The sequence below is a fragment of the Pelophylax lessonae genome, assembly GCF_965119305.1.
Source record: "Pelophylax lessonae genome assembly, chromosome: 2".
NCBI classification, from domain to species: Eukaryota; Metazoa; Chordata; class Amphibia; order Anura; family Ranidae; genus Pelophylax; species Pelophylax lessonae.
Genome location: NC_138769.1, coordinates 106,577,416 through 106,594,755, shown reverse-complemented (window position 1 = coordinate 106,594,755; position 17,340 = coordinate 106,577,416). Strand labels below are relative to the sequence as shown.

General features: G+C 43.6%; 1 protein-coding gene across 2 annotated transcripts in view; it reads right to left on the bottom strand.

Annotated features, from left to right (window-relative positions):
- Positions 1–17,340, bottom strand: part of ST3GAL6 (ST3 beta-galactoside alpha-2,3-sialyltransferase 6) — a 323,183-nt gene that overhangs the window by 36,393 nt on the left and 269,450 nt on the right. For both annotated transcript variants that reach the window (XM_082245491.1, XM_082245492.1), the window contains 3 exons: positions 10,792–10,851; positions 8,802–8,897; positions 3,728–3,914 (listed from right to left, as the gene is read on the bottom strand). In XM_082245491.1, coding sequence (XP_082101617.1) covers positions 3,728–3,914; positions 8,802–8,897; positions 10,792–10,851 — 343 coding nt within the window. The remainder of the gene's footprint in view (positions 1–3,727; positions 3,915–8,801; positions 8,898–10,791; positions 10,852–17,340) is intronic.

Genomic DNA, 17,340 nt, shown 5'->3' with positions numbered 1-17,340 from the left:
GCTGATTGGGAGTTGGTCGGCTGCTAGTTTTCCAGCATGCTTGTTGGACAGAAGCCGCCCAAACGGACAGGGTGGCATACACATGGGCAGAATGGCAGATGGTTTCTTTTTGAACCGGCCGATGTCCCCTGACATTCGGCTTATGTGTACAGGGCTTAACACAGTAACAGGAATGGGAAATAAGGGGATTCAGAATGATCTCACACAGAAAGCAGCAGTAAGCTCCCTTAGGATCAAACTGCATGCATTGTGTTCTTTCTAAAGCTAAGGCATACATGTATTGAAATTTTGTTCTGTGTGTAGGCCTGTCTGTTCAACAGAAGAGGATTGTTAGGCCAGCTTCTGTCAAACAGTCCTGCTAGACAAACAGCATTTGATCAACCTGAGTTGGGAAAATGTTAATCTATGCTTCACCTGTAAATTATTAGTGCACGTTGCCACTGCCTGCCCCAGGTCTCAGACTGACTAATTACGGCAATCCAAGTAGGCTTAAGGTTTATCTAACAGACCTCTCCATCCTGCAGATGAGGCTGTGCACAGTGAAATAAGCAGGGGGTTAGAATCACAATGTTAAATATAAAACAACTAATTATACAATTTAAAATAAGAAAAAACACTTTATGTAGGCAAATAAGTCAAGTAATGAAAAGGTAATGGATTTATACTGAAACTGCTAAATTTGCCAATTGCAGTCTGGGCAACTAGGCCTCAATGAGCTCTGGCCACAAAGGGGTTAAACATTGCATCAGCAATGTGCCTAATATACTGTATAGAAAATCCTGAGCCTTTTATATATTTTTTTTTTCCAGGGCTCCCGCAGTATTTCCCAATTATTATTTGATCATGTTCCCAGCAGCCGTCAGAGAAATAGGTTATACCCTTTACTCTGCCTAGTCCCCATAAACCACCGGATGCGGTATAGACGATTTGCATTTAAGATCTCCTGGCAGCGAACCCTGCTCACCCACATCCCAGCATCTCCATCCAGGCACTATTGCTCATACCATGGTGGATACCCATCCGGATTCTTCTATGCTATCTCCCTAACCGATTGACTATTACTGTCACCCACGCCCCATGATTAACATTGTCTTGGATACTATTATTTTTGAAAAACATTTTTCCAGCTATACCGGAAGAGCCCCAACCTCCACAGGAGTCAACCAGGGGGCACTTACCCAATTAGGAGAAACATTCTACATACAGACCTTCTGTAGCATCACTTCATTATTATCGTCTCCTTCCCCCTGATTCCCTAACATTTTTTGTGCACCGGCCGGTACCCTGTTATTTCATGTATAATGTTTGTTTGTCTTGTTTCTTGTATTATACTGGTTACAACCTACTTGTACACTGCACGGTAGTGAATATTCACATGATACGAAATAAACACCTTGCTATGATTTACACTATTTAATGTCTCCCACTCCATGATTTGCTGACAAATTAACCTACTTCCTTTCTGCCCTCTATGCAGAACTACCTCTCATATGCATGATTTTTGGTTATGTTGGCAATCTACTTACTCACTACAGGGACACTATCATAGCACAGCTAGTACCTACTCCAAAAAAAAAAAAAAAACACTTTCATACTATCCCTTGAATTAGGAAGCTGGGGGATATTTTGCAGTTGCAAAAGGTACTTGTCACTACTATACACTTAAGTCCTTAACAAGAGGGAAACATTTTAGAGCTCATCATCTTCGGTGTATAAATGCAGAGAGAAACATTTTAGAGTTCATCATCTTCTGTGTATAAATGCTTCCATCTGAAAAATATTCATAACTAGCAAAAGGCCTGTTCTAGTGCAGCAGTTTTTCTTTTCATTCTACTAACCTTTCTGCTAGGCTTTTAAATGTCAAAGTACTATCATGAATAAATAAAAACTAATACACCGAACTGCCTGGCTCCTATTCTGGATAAATATGACCACCTTTGCAACACTCCTCAAATATGCTCTAGGAAATTCTGTATTTCCAATACTTAATAATGATGTTCTCAACTTACAGGATCAAAGAAATTCAAACTGTACAAAGGATTAAGTTTAATGGCCATGTTCCCAAGTCCATAAGGTGAGGTGTCAGCAGCTTTAAAGCTGTACTTATTATTCCTAGTGTGTGGCCAATTAGCGCTTTTACAGCACGGGGTTTAGATTTTACACCGAAAGGGGCAGTGAAGTACCAGTTTTGGGTGAGTGGAGCAAGTAGGATTATAAACTGCCTTGCCTCGCTCAGGATTTTTTAGGGGAGATTTCTGCACAGGAGCCTCTGGGTTTCCCTGCCTACAATGGATTGCAATAAATGCACACTAAGAAGAGTACAGGAGAAAGCATATAAGTGAGTAACGAGGAAAATGAGGCAGGAAAATCCATCTTTTTTAAATTAAGGATTTCAAATTACTTCTTTAAACAGAGCTAGGGTTAACTAGTGACTATATGGAATTGACACTACAAAACACTGCTATGCACTGCTGAAATGTTTTTCAGCTGGAGTGGGCTACTTTGAGAGAGGCAGCCAAATGAGCGCCTCTTCCTCACACAGCGCCCTGGGGGCATAGGTGGAAGTAGAAGAATAGACAGAACTCAGAGGGATTCGCACAAAGCCTGTACTCACTCAGAAGTACAAGGGGCACATTGTAATGAGGGCAAGCAGAGTAGCAGATCTAAAGAAAGGCCGGCCATAGACTGATCGAAATCTCGGCAGGTTCAGCAAGAAATGTCCCAGATTCAGATATGTATGTGAAGGCTGAATGTACCAAGTTGATTGAACAACTTGGGTACAACCAGCCTGTCAGGTCTTACATGCAAATATCGCTAAAGGCTGGTATAGCCACTAGAAACAATCACTGTCTTCTCCCAGCGGGGACAGCTTCCCCCACCTGTCCACTGGGAGAATACGATTCAGTAGGAGGTATTCCCCTGTCAACTCTGTCTGTGTTTATGGGGTAATCAAGCAAATGTATTTTCTGCAACATATGGTTGCAGAAAAGAAATGTGCACCATGTATGATTGTATGGGGTTTACAGAGTAAGGGTTTTAAGAAAATATGACATTTGTTGAGAGATACATCACTATAAGACAAGAAGACATTTAACTAACTTTACGGATTGACTGTGCTCTTTTAAATGTAATATTCCAGAGCTTATATGGACTTATCTGATTTTACACATATATGCACATCACATAAAAGATATGTCTTATAAGCAAATCAATGATGCACAATTCAAAGAAATACAATTTATAAAGCAGTTAAGCACCACAAATACAAGGGTGAAAACAACCATTTGATCCTATGATATATATTTTTTAGTGCATTTAATATTTGTACTACAAATAAAGGGGGGTAAATTGTTTAGGGCTACCATAATAATAAATAGGATTGATAAACTGCAGTGCAGACAGCCAGAGATGCCTACTATGGCCTACCATTGTTTCCTTACCAATTTTTAACCAATTTCAAGCTCACTAACACAACACAAGCAATTCTTTAAAAAAAAAAAAAAAATCTGCATCTTTTTTTTTTTTGTTTTTCCTCTTATTACTATAAGGTACTGGTTCCAGAGATGTGAGTTTGACAGAAGAAGCACGTGGAGTCACTGCTAGTTCAGATAAGGCCACCTACCAAAATGTCACTTTTTTTTAAATAACCAATCCCATTAATATTGTCCCAAAACAGATGAATCACTTATAATTAGGCTGCAAACAATATAAAGTATTGCACACTTACCACTCTTCGTTGAAAGAGTAATTCTGACAGCCATTTAACATCATGCGGTTTGAACATCATGAGTACCACAGTGGTGTTTGGATCATAGTGCGAGCTATCTGAGAAAATGGACTCTGGGTAACAAAGCCGAAAAGTAGTCCTTTGCCCAACATCTTCTTCATATCCTAGGACAGGGCCATCATTCATTCTAACAAAGTAAAAATAAGATGTGAATAAAAATATTCCAAATAATTCTAGTATATGTATTTTGAAAAGCATTAAATAGTTTATAAAAAGGTATCTTAGGTGCCCTAAAATTCTGTCCCTGTAAAATGCACACAAAAGCGCCAAGGGCAACACCTGGGTCAAATAGGACTCTACAGCTTTAATTACAATGAAGTCAAGAATCTAGCTCTACTGTTTTCAGGGGCGCCAGGATCCCAATACAAAATCATACATCCAATGGCAGGTGAAACAAATATAGGCCTTCCAAAGAAATTGTAGCGGTTTGCTTAAAGTTAATTTGTTAGTTAAAAGAGTTGCAACTTATTCAGAGGATGACAAACCAAAAAATTTAAAGGCAGTAGCAAGCTGACCTACATTTTATACTCAGACTGTACAGCCGTGACCAAAAGTTTTGAGAAGGACACAAATATTATTTTCACAAGATCTGCTGCTTTTAGATCTATTTGTCAGATGTTACTATGGTATACTGAAGTAGAATTACAAGCATTTCATGGGTGTCAAAGGCTTTTATTGACAATTACATTACGTTTATGCAAAGAGTCAATATTTGCATGTTTTCAAGACCTCTGCAATTAGCCCTGGCACGCTGTTAATCTACTACTGGGCCACATTCTGACTGACAGCCCAATCCTACATAATCAATGTTCGGAGTTTGTCAGAAATTGTGGGGGTTATTTTGTTCACCCGCCTCTAAAGGATTGACCACAAGTTCTCAATGGGATTAAGGTCTGGGGAGTTTTCTGGCAATGGACCCAAAATGTTGATGTTTTGTTCCCAAAGTCACTTAGCACTTTTCCCTTATGGCAAGGTGCTTCATCATGCTGGAAAAGGCATTGCTCATAACCAAACTGTTCTTGGATGGTTGGGAGAAGTTGCTCTCGGAGGATGTTTATGTACCATTCTTTATTAATGGCTGTGTTCTTAGGCAAAATTGTGAGTGAGCCCCCTAGCTTGGCTGAGAAGCAACCCCACACATAAATGGTCTCAGGATGCTTTACTGTTGGCATGACACAGGACTGATGGTAGCGCTCACCTTTTCTTCTCCGGACAAGGTTTTTTTCCAGATGCCCAAAACATTTAGAAAGGGGATTCATAAGAGAAAATGACTTTACCCAACTGTAAAGTCTCAACTGTAGGAGACAGTCCTGCCAGTTGCTGGACTTTCTTGGATGCCCTAAAGCCTTGTTCACAAATGCAGTGGAAAGATTTTTTTTTTTTTTAAATATTAAGTTAATTTTCATGGAAAAAAGGGACTTTGCAATTAATTGCAATTCATCTGATCACTCTCCATAGTATTCTGGAGTATATGCAAATTGCCTTCATAAAAAACGTAGGCAGCAGACTTTGTGAAAATTATTATCCATGTCATTCTCAAAACTTTTGGCCACGGCTATAGGAAGACTCCCAAACAAAGATATGGAGGAATGAAGTAGTGCCATCAACTGAGCCCAGCATGCTGGGTCAAATTTCAAAGGCATTCAGAAATGTCAAATCTTAAATAATATAATCGAAAATAATTACTTTGCCTGCCGAGCATCTTCAGTAACTTTGCCCCCTAGTGTGTGAATATATGGGGAAAGAACTGACAAGAAGCTGCCCCCTATCACAGCTCCATTGGGATAAAAAAAAATGTCCCCAGGAGTTGACAGGGGATTGAGTCTTTTACTTTTGGGGGTGTTTTTGGGGTGTATAAGTGATCTTATGATATCAACAGCGTAATTATTTGTGCTATATACATTCTGTATAATGAAAATAATAATAATTTACAGCTGGTGTTGCAGCCATGAGTTTTTTCAAGGTTGAAGTTTAATAAACCGGTTTATATTTTCCCTTTCCAGGCACCTTTCCCCAATTAACCTGATGCAAGCCGTTGGCTAGCCCTTGGGGGGAGTTAAGCAGATATAAATGCTTTAATAGGTGAATGTCAGTCTGGAGAAGTGGTAGTGCATACAGTTGGGCAAAAAAGTATTTAGTCAGCCACCAATTGTGCAAGTTCTCCCACTTAAAAAGATTAGAAAGGGCAGTAGTTTTCATAATAGGTATACTTCAACTACGAGAGACAAAATGAGAAAAAAAATCCAGAAAATCACATTGTCTGATTTTTAAAGAATTTATTTGCAAAGTGGAAAAATAAGTATTTGGTCAATAACAAAAGTTAATCTCAATACTTTGTTATATACCCTTTGTTGGCAATGACAGAGGTCAAACGTTTTCTGTAAATCTTTACAAGGTTTTCACACACTGTTGCTGGTATTTTGCCCATTCCTGCATGCCATACAGATCTCCTCTAGAGCAGTGATGTTTTGGGGCTGTCGCTGGGCAAAACAGACTTTCAACTCCCTCCAAAGGTTTTCTATGGATGAGATCTGGTGACTGGCTAGGCCACTCCAGGACCTTGAAATGCTTCTTACGAAGCCACTCCTTGGTTGCCTGGCTGGTGTGTTTGGGATCATTGTCATGCTGAAAGACCCAGCCATGTTTCATCTTCAATGCCCTTGCTGATGGAAGGAGGTTTTCACTCAAAATCTCATGATACATGGCCCCATTCATTCTTTCCTTTGCACGGGTCAGTCATCCTGGTCCGTTTGCAGAAAAACAGCCCCAAAGTATGATGTTTCCACCCCTCATGCTTCACAGTAGGTATGGTGTTCTTTGGATGCAACTAAGCATTTCTTTCTCCAAACACGACGAGTTGAGTTTTTACCAAAAAGTTCTACTTTGGTTTCATCTGACCATATGACATTGTCCGAATCCTCTTCTGGATCATCCAAATGCTCTCTAGCAAACTTCAGATGGGCCAGGACATGTACTGGCTTAGGCAGGGGGACACGTCTGGCACTGCGCCATTTGAGTCCCTGGTGGCATAGTGTGTTACTGATGGTAGCCTTTGTTACTTTGGTCCCAGCTCTCTGCAGGTCATTCACTAGGTTCTCCCCATGTGGTTCTGGGATTTTTGCTCACCATTCTTGTGATAATTTTGACCCCATGGCGTGAGCTCTTGCGTGGAGCCTGAAATCGAGGGAGTTTATCAGTGGTCTTGTAGGTCTTCCATTTTCTAATAATTGCTCCCACAGTTGATTTCTTCACACCAAGCTGCATGCCTATTGTAGATTCAGCCTTCCTAGCCTGGTACAGGTCTACAATTTTGTTTCTGGTGTCCTTCGGCAGCTCTTTGGTCTTGGCCATAGTGGAGTTTGGAGTGTGACTGAGGTTGTGGACAGGTGTCTTTTATACTGATAAGTTCAAATAGGTGCCATTAATACAGGTAACGAGTGGAGGACAGAGGAGCCATTTAAAGAAGAAGTCACAGGTCTGTGAGAGCCAGAAATCTTGCTTGTTTGTAGGTGACTAAATACTTATTTTACCGAGGAATTTACTAATTAATTCATTTGAAATCCTACATTGTGATTTCCTGTATTCTTCCCCCCATTCTGTTTCTCATAGTTGAAGTGTACCTATGATGAAAATTACAGGCCTCTCTCTCATCTTTTTAAGTGGGAGAACTTGCACAATTGGTGGCTGACTAAATACTTTTTTGCCCAACTGTACCACACCACCCTAAGTAACACCTACATTTAATGTCTGAAATAACTTAAATCCAATAAATTAAATAAGTGGGCCAGGAACAGTGGAGATATTAGAAAAATGGCTGTTTCATACTGGATATCTTTCATCCAGGAAATGAGGCAAGTACATGACTTACTGTGGCTTCAATATGCACACTGTGAGAAGCTCTTACAGTACAGGCGAGAAGTCTGTCCAACTGCAAGACTGAGGGTAAGGCTGGAGCTCATCTTTAACCTTGCGTGCCATGATATGTAGGACATGTCCTTGACAGTCAACAGGTGAAAGACCTGCATGTTTTGAGCCAAAAAAACTTAAGATTTCACTGAAGACAGGAAAAGGTTGTAAAACAACTGCAAATGTTAAAGAGGAAGTAAACCCTCCTCTGACACTTTTACCTATAGGTAAGCCTATGATAAGGTTTACCTATAGGTACTGTAAATATCTCCTAAACATGTACCGTTTAGGAGATATTTACCTTACATGCAGCCAGTGACGTCACTGGCGCATGCGCTCTGAAGGAACGGCCGCTGGTGCCGTTTCTTCAGACCCCAGTGCCGTGACTGTCGGCTCCCGCGCGCGTGCACTGGAGTGACGTCACCGTGGCTCCGGCCAATCAGATGGCCGGATGCCGCGATCCCGGGAAGACGGGTGACTGGACATGTCTCCCGTCATACAGGTAAGCGGGCAGCAAGGTGGGGGCTCGTTCTAAGGTAAGTATTTCATAATGAGCTAGTATGCGATGCATACTAGCTCATTATGTGTTTTTCTTACAGGTTGCAAAAAAAAAGTTGTATGGGTTTACAACCTCTTTAATAGATGTGGTCAAATGCAACTTTTCTACTTTCGACTATATCCTGCAGGTGGATATAGGGACAGACAAAAAATGGCTAAGCAGATGCCTCAAAGAGATTACTAGCTGATCAGGTTGAAAAGTCTGTAGAATGGCAAAATTCTTTGACCAATGATGGATATGTTTCTGGATATAGAGTTATGAATCAGGGATTTCACCAATCGAAAGATAAAAAGCACATGTTGATGAATTGTAAAGATATAAATGGTTATATTATCTTAATTGTAACATTTTCACTTAGACTACTGTGACATCAGTCAGGGAATACAAAACCAGTATATTGGAGGCATATGCAGGATGAAGCCATGCAAATCTACTAAAAGAGAGGAAAAAAGTTATTAAATGTCACACTGGCCTGAGGTGACCCCCAACATGTTCAAACTTCACTAAATGTACAGAGAGAATGAGAAAAGACACACAGTGTCACTATACCTTATTATTACATCATAGCTATCAATTTTCTTGCCTAATGTGCTGTTTCGAAGCACTCCACCATTCCCAACCACAACACATTTCTTGCAGGAAATACTAGGAAGAAAACAGACACAAAATAATGATTAGATAATGATTAGTTGTTGGTTCTACACAAGACCATTTACTGTGTTACATTCCTGTGCACATCACATGCAATGTCTGTGGGGTGGAATTTCAGCCATACATTTTGCGTGGCTGAAATCGCATTGCATCCACACTAAAATGGTGCAGGAACCTTTTTTCTCTTACACTTGAATCACATCGCATGGGTGTTTCAGGGTGTCATTAAGAGAACATTGACACCCACAGCAGATCGTATAGATGCCGTGCAATTGCAATGCCATGCGGGAAACAAACAGGATTTGCTGCGTTTCCCGCAACGCATAAGTGTGAACCAGGGCTTAAACTTTCAGGAAAAAAACTCTTCTTCTCCGTCCAAGAATTACTACTACAGCAGCAATCAAACCAATTCTCAATAAAAATTAGATCTTTAAACGATATAAAAACAAACTCGTTTTTATGACCCCTTTCATTACTCACATTCACTCAGTATTCTTGCTGACATGAATGCCCAGAGAGGGTTGTTTTTAAATTCATAAATGCCTGGGGAGTCTTCTATTATCCACCTAGCTAGCACTCATGACTGGAAGGATCCTTTTATTATTCTCATTGGTACTAAAGCACAAGGGGAGTCTTAAGCCCCGTACACACGTTCAGTTTATCGAACGATCTGTCGTACGTTTTTTGTGGCATGCTAGTCTGATGTGAAAAGTGAAGAGGTTATTTTCATTACGAATTTTCCCGTACAACAGAATTCTACTTCAGAAGTGATGTCATGTGTTGGATTGTTTTGTATGTGTTCTTTCGTCTCTGAGCATGCCTAGTCTTGCTCTTAAGATTTTTTTCCGTCAAAAACTGTACTAATGAGACGAAAATCGGATGTTGTGTTGACGGATGATCAAAATTTTATAGCCTGCACATCAGGAGTTTTACGGCCGAAAAGTCGGAGTCGGCTGTCGAAAGTCGTCAGACGAAATTTCCCTTCAGATTTTCTTATCGTGTGTACGGGCCTTTACTCCTAGTGATCACTGAAGCAGGGGCATTTTTTTTTTACTCTCGATGACCACTAAAGTCGGGGAATTTTTTTTTCCTGCTGAACATCAACATAGGGGAATTCTTTTAACCCACTGACCACAAACCTATGGGCATTTTTGCTCCTAATAGCCTGGGCAATTTTTCTATTTTTACTCACCCCAGTCTTTATTCTTAAAGTGATATTAAAAGTCTGGTTTAGTTTCTAAAAAGATAACAAACATGCACACTCACCTGCTCTGTATAATGGTTTTGCACAGAGCAGCCCCATCCCTTCACTTCTAGGGTTCCCCGTCTGCGCTTCTGGCTCCTCCCCCTCGACCAGTGCCTCTATTAAGCCACTTGCTATAGGGGCACTAGTGTGTGCTTACTCCCAAGCCCAGCTCTATGCGTCCATAAGAAACAGAGCCGCGGCTTAGCCCCGTCCCCCTCCTCATTGGCTGAGATTGACGATGGCCAATGGCTACCGCCGCTGTGTCAATCAATAAGAAGAGAGAGACCCAGGGCAGTCAAGGTTCCCGTTCACATCGCTGGATTGAAAGGGGGTTCAGGGAAGTACTTGGGGGAGGATCAGAACACAGGCGGTTTCCTACCTTCATGCATAGAATGCATGAAGGCAAATAACCTTCAGCCTTAAAACCAGTTAAGGTATTACTCTGATCCTGGTATTAGACTTTTCATATATTTCACATGCTGTTTCATTCAAAGAAACACAACAGAACCTGAATACATAAAGGCTTCATTTCCTATACTTCAAGCACAATATGTTGTTCGGTTTGTGGATGGCAACTGAAAAAGTACGAGTCATTTCCTTTTTATTATGTCTCCTAATTGCCCAACACCTCGCAATACTTACTTTCTGATGTCATCCGGAAGGTCACACTTCGGAAGCTTCTTTAGAGCCATATCAAAATATCTATCTGTTAAAAGAGATTAAAGTGTTTAAAATAACACAACAATCCAATAAATGTGTAATATTCTTGAGAAAAGACTGACTTTTGTAACCTGATTAAAATGCCAACTGGTCATACAAAATAGCAACTAGATATTCTGTAGAAAATGTGCAGTAGTCCAGCAGTTTACAAAAAAACAGAACAAAAGGATGTATTATGTAAAGATGAATGCCATCAAATGGTAGTTAGTCTAGAGAAGGTGACTGCATCTATGTGAATTATTTCTGTGCTCAGAATCTGGTGGCTTTAACCCTTTTATATCACAGTATCAGAACAACTATTTGGCAAATCCATATTTTCATTACAAAGTACATTAAATGCAGTTTTAGTGCACACAAACACATATTATCTAGTTTTTGGTAAAATATAAAGATGAGGTTGGGTCAAATAAAGTAGAACTTTTAGTCAAAAATCAGGTCCTGCTAGATCACTTCAGGCTGGCCCATTTTGCAGATAAAGCTTTGTAAAACATTTAAAATAAGTGTATATACCTTTTAAAATCCAGCAATACACGGTCTCACCCTGCTCTGCAAATGCTCAGTTACTCTCTATTTCGGCACTGTGCCAAATTTGTAGAAGCCGATCTGCTTACAGTCTAAAGATGTACTGCTGTTCAGGGGCTAGGGGCTTCAGTAAAATGGCAGCCTCCAGCAAGAAGAAACAGGAGCAACGCTGGAGGCAATTTTCAGCACACACTAATTTTGGTAGCATAATTAATAATGTGGAATGCATGTTCCTTGCTAAAGAACAATATTTTTTTATCAAGTTGTTAAGAGTAAAGTTTCACTTTAACCCCTTCTGGACTGGAAGGTTTTCTCCCCTGAATGACCAGGTCTTTTTTTGCGATATGGCACTTCGCTACTTTGACAATTGCGTGGTCGTGCAACGCTGTACCCAAATAAAAGTTATTTTTTCCCCACAAATAGAGCTTTACTTTGGTGGTATTTGATCACCTGTGCAATTTAATTTTTTGTGCTATAAACAAAAAAAGAGCGACAATTCTGAAAAAAAATTGGGTTTTTGACACCGTAAAATCCATTTCTCAAATGTTTATTGATGGACACAGCTCCTGATTCTTCTTAACCATTGGGTTATGCTGCCCCCTACAGGAGTAGGACACTAAGCAGGAAAAAGTTGGACTATGCCTATGGGCAGTCGCAGGGGGTATACTCCCTCTCTCAGCTATAGGCACGCAGTCTTGTCACAAGCAATGTCAGAAGAAAGCCAACTCCACAGAGGGGTGGGTGCTATGTCCGTCAATGAACATCAGAGAAATGGAGTTTACGGTAAGTCAAAAATCCCATTTTCTCTTTCGTTCATTCACAGACACAGCTCCTAATTCTTCTTAACCATTGGGACGTCCAAAAGCAGTGTTAAACATGAGGGGTAGGAAAATAGCAGAAAAAAATTCCCAAGGCTAACCTTAGCCAAGCAGGTAACACGGAGCTCAACCATAAACTACTGGAGCTCACCTGAAAAACAATACACCCTTAAAGAGGTCCTCTTAAACAGCAGCCAGCAAAACCACAGATGCCAATACATCCACTTTACAAAACTTTGTAAAAGTGTGCACCAACGATCAGGTGGCCACCTTGCAAACCTGCGCCACTGACGCTTGATGACGGAAAGCCCAGGAGACACTAAGCGCCCTAGTAGAGTGCGCCTTGACAGGAAAAGGAGGAACCTGACCCCTGATGCAATAGGTCTGAACCACTGTCTGTCTGATCCATCTGGAAACGGTTGCAAAAGAAGCTGACGACCCTTTTTTGAGGTCCGTCCGTGAGCACAGTGAGTGAGAGTCTGACTTCCTTAAAGACTCTGTAGCTGCCAGGTACACCCTAATTGCCTGGACCACATCCAAGACATGCAAGGCAATTTCCTTCAGATGTTTAGGCCTGGGACACAGAGAAGGCAACACAGTGTCTTCATTAAAATGACAGTCGGAGACCACTTTAGGAAGGAATGACCAACAGAAGCAAAGCACCACCTTATACTTGTGAATCAGCATAAGGTGAACGACAGGATAACGCTGTCAGTTTCGACACCCTGCATGCAGAGGTGATAGCCTCCAAAGAAGGCCAGGTTCTGGGGCAGAGTAAGCAGGGAAACCTCCTGAATATTTTCAAAGAGAGGCTTCAGTAGAGCTGAAAGCACCACATTAGGATTCCAGGGCGGCAATGAAGCCTGCACTAAAGGAACCAAATGTCAGACACCCACCCTAAAGAAAAGGTATGCACCAGGGAGTTTGTTGCCAAAGGCCGTTGAAAAAAGACCGCCAAAACCTGAAACCTGGCCCTTGATAGTACTCAAGACCAATTTATGTTCAACACCCCCGCCCCCCCCCCCACCTTGAAGGTTAAGATCCGATTCACTGAGCAGGAGCGAGGATGAACCCCCCCAAGAGACTCACACCACGCAATTTACATCTTCCACATACGATGGTAGATCTTCCTAGAGGCAGATTTCCTAACTTTTTACAGTGTAGGAACCACCATTTTTTTAAAAAAACTCCATCCTTTAGCACCTGGCATTCAACAGCCAAGCCGTTAAAGCAAGCGACTGTAAAGCAGGATAGGAGATTGTTCCTGGGGACAGCAGATCCTCCCTGAGAGGAAGTCCCCAAGGAGCATTGGTGACCAGCCGTACCAAAATCGGCATACCAAGACCGACGAGGCCAGTCTGGAGCCACTAGAATGACCGGAATCCCTTCTGCCTGAATCCTGCATAGGAGTCATGGCAGAAGTTTGAGAGGGTTGGAACAATCAGTCCGCCCACCTTATAATGCCGGCTACATACTGAGCCGCCAAGACACTACTTGTGCCCCCTTGGTGATTTACATAGACCACGGCCGTGGCATTGTCCGAACTAGTTTGTACTGGACACTCCTGAAGACAAATTGTCCAATGAGCCAGACAAAGTCTGAATGCTCAGAGTTCCAGTACACTAATCGGCAGTCTGGGCTCTGCCAAAGTCCAGAACCCCTGAGCATGTCTGTGCTGAGGATGCCTCCCCACCCATACAGACTGGCATCCGTGGTAACAATCGTCTAGTACAGGGGGGAAGGATTTTCCCTGTCGAAGCGCCGGCGAACAAAGCCACCTCTAGAGACCGTGAACCCTTGACCCATTTCACCAGAATCTCTTTTGCAGAGATCATGTGGTGAAACTATGCAAATAGACCACCTCAAGGGTGGACACCATCAGTGGCACGCGCATGCAAGCACGGAGGGATGACCGCCTGCTGAACAGCAGAAGCTGAATTGCCTCCTGCAATGTCTGGAGTTTTTCCAGTGGAAGAAACATTCTGGCTGAGGCTGAGTCCAGAGTCAGACCCAAATAGTCCAGTTTTTTGTGGACAGAACCAAAGCAGACTCCTGAATGTTCAGGATCCCACCAAACTCCCTCAGAGTTCACAGAGCAATCTCCAGTGGTCCATCCCAGTACCGCAATCCCCAAACAATGCCAGCACCAGGGCCATAACACTCCTGTAGAGACCCGAAGAGCAGGGGTGAGACCAAAAGCCAACGCCACAAACTGATAATGTTCCTCGTCCATGGCTAAATGGAGGAAGCGCTGGCGACCGCCACATATTAGAATGTGTGGGTAGGTGTCCTTGATGTCGATAGAAGCAAGAATAAATCCCCAAGATGTAGGGACGCCACTACCGTGTGAGTGGACTCCATGCAGAACTTCTGTACTCGCACAAAGCAGTTTAGCACCTTGAGGTCCAGAATTGGACATACCATGCCTTCCTTCCTGGCCACTGTAAAGAGGTTTGAGTAAAAACCCCTGAAAATGTTCCGAAGTCAGAACCAGAACAATCACCCCTTGAAGTAACAAGTCTTGCAGTGCCCCCAAAGGGATCCCGTAAGCCAGGGTTGTCCAAACTATTGCCCTCCAGTTGTTCAGGAACTACAATTCCCATCATGCCTAGTTATGTCTGTGAATGTTGGAGATTTACAATGCCTCATGGGAATTGCAGTTACTGAACAGCTGCAGGGCCATAGTTTGGACACCCCTGCCGTACGCGATCAGGGGACAAGTGCCGGTTGGAAGGAAAAAACCTTTCAGGGGGACAAGACCGAACTCAATCTCGTAGCCTGACCGAATAACTTTGTGGACCCACTTGTCCTGTACCAGGGAGGTCAATGGATCTGGAAACCAGAGAAGTCAACCCCCAAACCCAGATACGGGTGAGGGCACCCCTTCATGCAGAGGCAGCCTTGTCCTCAGGTCTGGAAGGGCCCTCTTGTGCCTTGCCAGACCAGATCCTCTTGGAACCTCTGATGGAGGCCCTGACTTTCGATCCTTGTCTTGAGACACAGAGACGAAGAGGCGGCTTAGGAGCCAAGGAGAATGTCCCACGTCTACGATGGGGCTCCTTGCCATTGGTAACCTGCGAAAGAAGAGTACTCTTCCCCCCCTGTGAGACCCTTAGCAATGCCATCCAAGGAAGCTCCAACCAGGCATCCCCCACAAATGGGAGATCAAATAAGGCTGATCTGCAGACCAGCATTTCAGCCAGATAATACGCCGAAGGACCACTGCGGATACAGACAGCCCAGAAATCAAAAGGAGACATCCAAAGAGGAATCACAGACAAACTGTAGCCCCTGGACCAACTGGTGCGCCAGCTCCGCAAAGACAGGGGGAAGCTGTTCCCCTCCAGGTCCCGGCGTAAAAGCTTAGCCCACTCAGTCAGAGTTTGTGACACCATGGCAATTGTAATTACCGATCTAATTGCCGAATCAGCCACAGCGCACATATGGCGGGCCAGAGCATCTGTCCTCCTATTAGCTTGACCTGTAAAGGCCGAGGACTCCTCAATCGGGATGAAGGCAACTCAATTTGACCTGGAAACCGGCAAGTCCACTACAGGTGGGACGGTCCACCTTGAACACAGTTAATCCTCATAAGGATACTGCAAGCACAAAACGCTTAGCAACCACTGTGTTTTGGACAACCCCACTGTTTTGTGACAATGTTGTCAAAGTAAGCAGAAAGAGGAACACCTTCGCTGCTTTGGAGGGCCTGTGGGTACCAATAGGAACCGGTGCCTCCGACGAGGCATCAGCCGCAACCTCCATTTTTAAATTTTCATGCACTGACACAAACCGTGCATCCATCAGCGCCTTTTCATGGGCGGCTAGAGGAGCAAATGAATCATCCTCACTATCTGAGCACTCAGGGTGCGTGGACGCAGACCCAGTAGGGTCGCTATACACTAAGCTCATGCCGAAACATAACAATCAGGGGAGGTTGCCAACTGCGATCCCGCAAAGGGGCCACTGGCCAAGGGTCCACAAATGGAACACCTATTGGACCCCGCAAAAAACAAGAGGGTCGCCCTCCATAGAAATAATAGGACATAGCCCCATTAAAGGGAGCCACCCACAGTGACGCGAACACACAGGCAGGGTACCCTTGCCCACACAATAATTGCGGAAAGACTGTCACTAAAAATGAAGTGCCCCCACAGCGCCACACTAAATTTTTGTGGAGGCCCAGCCGTAAATGCACGGATCCACAGCCCGACAGATACCAAAAGGAAGAGTGGGGGTTTTAGCTACACGCACTGGGGTCGCCCCCCAATGGCAGCGCCTGACTCGGCCACCAGGACGCGAGCCTCAGTGGAGCCGACCACCCAGAGCCAGCAAAGGGGAAGGTGGATGCCCAAACAGGAGGCAGTGGCTTCAGCCATCCTCTCAGGGGCCGCTTCACATAGGTTCTGATGAGTAGGCCACAAAGGCACGCCCTAAACTTTTGTCCGGATCCCACAGCGTGCGGCCTGTACACACGGATGGTAAAACATCCGCTCGCCTAGCCCAACAACCGCGGCAGGGAGCCCAGAGGACATCTCTACCCTAGTCACCAACTCTCAGGTGGCAGTTAACACTGCTCAACCCCTCGTTGTGCACCAGGGGAGAAAAAAAAAAAAACGGTCAGCAGCAACTACAACCAACATGTGGCAAAGCCAACTCATAACCTCACCCAATAAAAAAAAACCCACAAGTTTAGAGGGGCTGGTGGGGAAGGGATGGGAACCCGGGGGTCTGACCATTCCAGGGAGGGACCCAAGTCAACCCCAAAACCCTCCAGGGGTAGCAGGGGGACAGCTACTTACCACACCAGGAACAGGGTGGGCACCGCTCCGGACAGGACACCGCTCCATCGTAATGTAGGTGCTGTCGGCCAGGAGGAAACGCTGCAACTCAGGCTGAAGCCAGTTTGTATGCGCCCTCGCAAAACATTTAACTCGCAGGCCAGCCCCTGTCCAGTGGGGGCTATGTCACGAACGACCTAGCGAGGAGCTGCTGATTGTAGTTCTCACAGGAACAAAATAATAAAAAAGGGCAAAAATCTATTTAAAAGGAAAAAAATTGCCGGGACCAGAGATCCCAGCAAGGAACTAGGTCCTTACTCCTGACTAAACTGAGTGCCTATAGCTGAGAG